Source organism: Austrofundulus limnaeus, unplaced genomic scaffold (genome assembly GCF_001266775.1).
Source record: "Austrofundulus limnaeus strain Quisiro unplaced genomic scaffold, Austrofundulus_limnaeus-1.0 Scaffold79, whole genome shotgun sequence".
NCBI lineage: Eukaryota > Metazoa > Chordata > Actinopteri > Cyprinodontiformes > Rivulidae > Austrofundulus > Austrofundulus limnaeus.
In genome coordinates this window covers 1746451-1751723 of record NW_013952481.1, presented here as the reverse complement: position 1 = coordinate 1751723, position 5273 = coordinate 1746451, and the positions used below count along the sequence as shown (strand labels likewise).

Sequence of the window (5273 nt, the reverse complement as noted above, 5' to 3'; positions counted from 1 at the left end):
AGTCAAGTCTCATTGAAAACACACTTTCCCATGTTTAAACAACAAGCAGTGGACATGACTGAACTTCTGTTTTTTTTTTTGAGCAGGTAAATAGTCACCTGTATGTGGGGTGTTGTAGCAGCAAAGAGGTCAAAAACATGGAAGTAAACTGTGCCGCTTTTGCCAGCAGTTATCATGGGATTTGTAGTTTAGTCATGACCAGTAGGAAACTTAGCATCACGAAGACATATCGTGTCAACCTCTGATTACAACTCTTAACTCAATTTATTTATGCAGCCAACGGTTCTCAGGAATGATCAAAAGTAGAAAAAATTAAGACTCGGTTTGAACTGCAGGAGATTGTCTTGACCATGTCTACATGCCTAAATGCACTGAGTTGCCGCCATGTGATTGGCTGATTAGAAATTAAGTGTTAACGAGCAGTTGGACAGGTGTACCTAATAAAGTGGCCGTTGAGTGTATGTTTATCAAATAAAGTCTAATGTTACAACTAATCAGGGATCCCTTTAAAGCTTTTTTTTTTCCTGTAATGTTTTTCTGAAGCAAAACACAGCTTGAGTGTCAAAAATTACACCTCTATTAYTTTTAATTATGACCAACATTTATTTTGATCCGCACAGGAAGGAAGAAAGAAGTTGAGTCTCTGAAACCACGCCTACAAGTAGAAGGTTTTAAGGTGTAAAAAGTGCAAAAACTATTTAGGACTTATTAACTGATGTGATGCTTTCTCTTTCAGTTTACTGCAGAGGGTGGAAATATATCATGTGTTTTTGGTTTACTTAGTTTTGTTACTGTAAACAAGTGTGACTTCCTGTGAGACCAGAAAGAGCTGAGTACAGTGTGTTTAAAAAAAGAAACAGTAAATGGAAAATCCTGTTGCTGCACATTTGCAAACTATAAACCATCATGTCAGTTCTGATGGGCTCTCCGTAAACAGGTTTCTGTTGAGTTCTTGTTGGTACCAGTGGTTACTCACAGTGGGGACGTACTCCGAGGGAAACTTGTTGGTTGTGTAGGAGATGAGAAGGCAGGTCTTTCCCACCGCACCGTCACCCACCACCACACACTTTATAGTCTGCATCTGAGGAAGAAAGTTGCAGGCAGTTAATTACAAATGTTGCAAAAAAAATACGCATCAGACGTGTTTCCATCTACTGGTGTGGAGCAAATCAACCAGGCTACACCAAGTGTAATTAAACCAGACGTTGATGTTACGCATGGCTGTAGAAAACAGGAAGTAAAGTCGCAAACTCGCAGAGACACATCTCAGGAGAGAAGTTTTCAGGAATGTGTTGCTACTATCAGGAAAGTCGTAATTATTCTGTCAGATCAGCTAGTGTTGATGTTACAGGCTGTCTGGAGATGTAGACAAAGAAATTAAATTATTTTCATGTTACAGGAATATCCAGRAAGACTCAGRTGGCGGGAGAAGGGTCCAGCTGCAGCCGCTACAATTACTGGACAGCAGGAACAGCTGATCGAAGTAAACAATCGCTATGTCAGAACTTCAATGTGTTTCTATCTTTGTGTGCATTAACTCTTTTTGGGAAAATCCAAAAACCACCTCAARCSAGYGTAAAAACCTTTTTGCAAATTTGAGGAAGTTKTTGCAAATTTTGCCGTTTCCATCCACCTTTTCTAATGCRACACTTCAAAATGCGCATGAAAAAACATTGATGGAAACACAGCWATAGTGCAAGAAGCAGCGGACMTTACAAATGTCCCACAGCGGTRGCTCGGTGGTCGGTGCTGCAGTCTCGTAATCCTGAGGCGTAAATCCCAAATCTTTCATGTGTGTTTGCCTGCTGGGGTCTTATCCCTGCCATAATAACGTCTATCTGTTTTTACCCCTTTTCCATGTAAGACCACGGAGCTAGTTCCTTTATTTTAATCATAGTAGTCTTGTAGGGCTGAGTGATACGGCCCAAAAAAAAATCTGTTTTTTTTCATACCAAATTCAATTTTAATCGATTTTTTTCCCACTTAACGGAGTGCCTCTTTTCAGGTGTTGAAACTAATTTGTTGTACTCCTGCTTTTTTGTAGCAACAGCCTTCAAACAGATGTTTGTTGCTCCAAGTCTGAGGTTGCAAAACCTAACSAGTTCCAGAAAACTGAAGAAACAGTGCCTTTTTTGGGACGATCCTCTTTGCTAGCTGCCATATTGTCATTGATAAATCGATTTATCGCYCAACCCTATAATCTTGGGTAACTGTTTTTGGTTCTTATTTAAAAAGTTTGAACGACATCCAGGCGTTTTTGAATGAGAGGTGGGATACATCCTGGAAAAGGCTGCCAGTCCATCACAGGCTCTTTTTGCAGTGATTTGTAAATAAATTATAATTTATTCAAGTTATAATGAATTAATAATAAAGGAAATTAGGTTTATTTGGTGGGTGTCCACAGACTTTTTGAAACTATGGTAATTTTCTTAGTAAAATAAACTTTACTATAAGTCTAATGTAAAGGTTTGACCTGAAACTTTACATATTTTAAACACAAACCGAGGAAGCTTAATGAACCCAATCAGATAACAACTTAAATGATGGCTGAGATAAATTCCTGCCATTCTCTGTCTTGTCACACGTCTTTCAGCAACCTTGAGCCATAAAGCGTGAAGGTCTGACAGGAATGTTACGAACAGAAACCAAGTGTCAGACGAGTTGACAGAAACAGCGGCGGCTCTGTGCAGCGTTGTTGACTACACGCTGACGGCACAACCTGTGACCGCCCAGACGGCGAGCAGCTCGCTCAGCCGGGCTGCTGCCTCTCTACCGGGGACAATTGTAGAGGTATGRGGCTGCTTCATCACTGGCTCTTTGTTTGGCTCGTTTGGCTGCGGCAGCATTCAGCTGAGCTCTGATGAGTCAGGGGCGACTGGTCACAGGCTGCAGGGACGATAACACTGATTATGCCAGGAAACATTTCCCGGTGGTAATTCACACTCACAAGAAAACAATTCTGAACCATTAGAGGGGAGCGTGTCTTCCTGACGCGCTTTTGTTTGTTGCACACACACACTGTTATCTGCGATATCAAGTTGGTCCTGTTTGGCCAACATCAGCCTTAAAAAATGACACGGCAAATGATAAGTGACAGGCCCGTTTACTGTAAAGCATTTTAAAGTTTCATTTTAGAACCACACTGATAYCCTGTATTTCTATAAAAGTTTCAATTTCACAGCAGAACTTAAAGATTTAACAAATGTAATGATGATTTGCAGAAAACTGTTTCAGTTGTTCCAAACTATTAGTTATTTTTACTCTTTCCTGTCAAAAATAAGTCAAGTATTTGTGTTTGTTACTTTCAACACATATTAATAAGCCAAAAAGATTATGACAACTTGACATTTAAAATCTCACTACAAACCCTAAAGCTTTAGTTACAGCTCACCATTAATGTTAAAATTTATTTTGATTCATGTTTATAAACAGAGACACATTATCTTGTACTATGTGTTAATAGTAGATATGCCATATTTGTACATAATCATATTTATTACAAATAATCTAAATTAAAACCAAGTTTGCAGGTGAGTTTAAAATGAAAAGAAAAATAACAATAATAATAATCTGTACAAATATAACATCCATATCCAGATTAATATACCTCCAAAAATATTTTGTTAATAATAACACATAATTTAGAATAGTTGTTAGACTCTTTGAAGATGGAATAATAGTTCAATTTGTTTTGTTTGTTTAGGCAAATAATTATAATCAAATCAATCATGCACAAAACATATAAATAGTGACAATCACTGTAAGATGTTGCCCTTATCTAATCTAAAACATGTATTTAGAAAACCTAAATCAACTCAAACTACAGTGAAAAACATGAATGTATTGGTGAAATACTTACATGCTTTCAGTACAAAGAGAACCTGAACATGTGGCATATTAATATATTTATTTAACACTAAAGAAATCACCCAGGAATAAAAATCAACCTCAGATTGTTTCAGGTTATTTCTAAGACGGTTTTGAGCTTTCAAGTAATTCATTATTTTAATCAGATGTTTYTACTTTTCAGCCACTTCCGCATAAAAAGTTTAAGATGATATACTTGTCAAAAACCAGCTGAACAGTAAGAAAAAATGTATTTGAATCTAAACCAAACGATAAATCTAGATAAAATCGTTTTTAATAAACTAATTATTGCGTAATCACTTCAAACTATAAGACGTAGCAATGGTAGGTCGAATACTATCTTCGCAAAGCAAAACAATTAGTTTAAAATCATTTTGATAAATTAAGACAACCGTACACACACACCTATAAACTTTGAGCAAATGTATCCTGAAGTTCAGTGGTTGTTTTGTTTTATTAAAAATATCTCTCAGGTAACTTCAAGCAGAGATTTATGATGTTAGCTTAAAGTTAGCTWAAGTTAGCCGCTTGTTTTGACATCCGCCGGCTAGAATAAATTACCTGTAAGAAGACTAAAAATACAAACCATCGCATCAGAAAGAGTTACTCTAATCAYGTCGTTATTTTCTGTTAATATTTCTGTATTTGTGACGAAAAAGTTACAGACAATGAAGGTGACAGCGCCTACCTTTTCCCCTCCGTGCTGTCGTAATGCGGTGGTGCGTTCAAGTGCTTCCTGTAGTTGCGCTCAGACAGGAAGTCGGAAAAATGAACTGTGTTGTGTTCAAATACGCCTGGATTTCTTTCTTTCTTTTTCTTTTTTTTTTTTTTATAAATACCTAAATGATAATTACGTGTAACAAGCGTTTGGTTTCTAAAAATACAAAGCTGACGTTCTTTTCTTTTTACTCTTGAATGGTTCATAAATCAGTGTTAGATGAAGTCTGTCTGACATTTTGTCATAAATATGTGTTGACAAATCTGAAATATTAACCTCTAGGCATTATCCGACAGAATGCATTTTTTTGTTTTCAGTTTAGCTTCTACTCTGCAGTATTTCTACCCATATACATCCATTTATATATTAAAACCATATATTAAAATATATATTAAAACTTTAGCACTATGTTAAAAAGAAAAATCAATCAAATTCACCCAAATATTTTAATGACGACAGTAGTTATGTGTGCTTCTATAATTTCTTGTATTTTATATCTAAAGCATGCAATCAGTGCAGTAAAATTGTTTAATTAAGAAGTAGTTCTTTTTAGTTAGTAGCAGTTGTTTTATTGGGTTTGGTATAGATTTACATAATTTTTGAAATCCTATTGTTATCAAAAATATTTATGCATGCACATTATTATTATTATTATTATTATTATTATTATTATTATTATTATTATTAT

At 35.8% G+C, this 5273-nt stretch overlaps 1 protein-coding gene across 1 annotated transcript in view; it reads right to left on the bottom strand.

Moving 5' to 3' along the window:
• Positions 1–4609, bottom strand: part of LOC106519594 (cell division control protein 42 homolog) — a gene marked incomplete in the record, with an annotated part of 12688 nt that extends 8079 nt beyond the window's left edge. The window contains 2 exon segments of the mRNA XM_014011331.1: positions 977–1081; positions 4556–4609. Coding sequence (XP_013866785.1) covers positions 977–1081 — 105 coding nt within the window.
• Between the last annotated feature and the right edge of the window lie 664 nt (positions 4610–5273).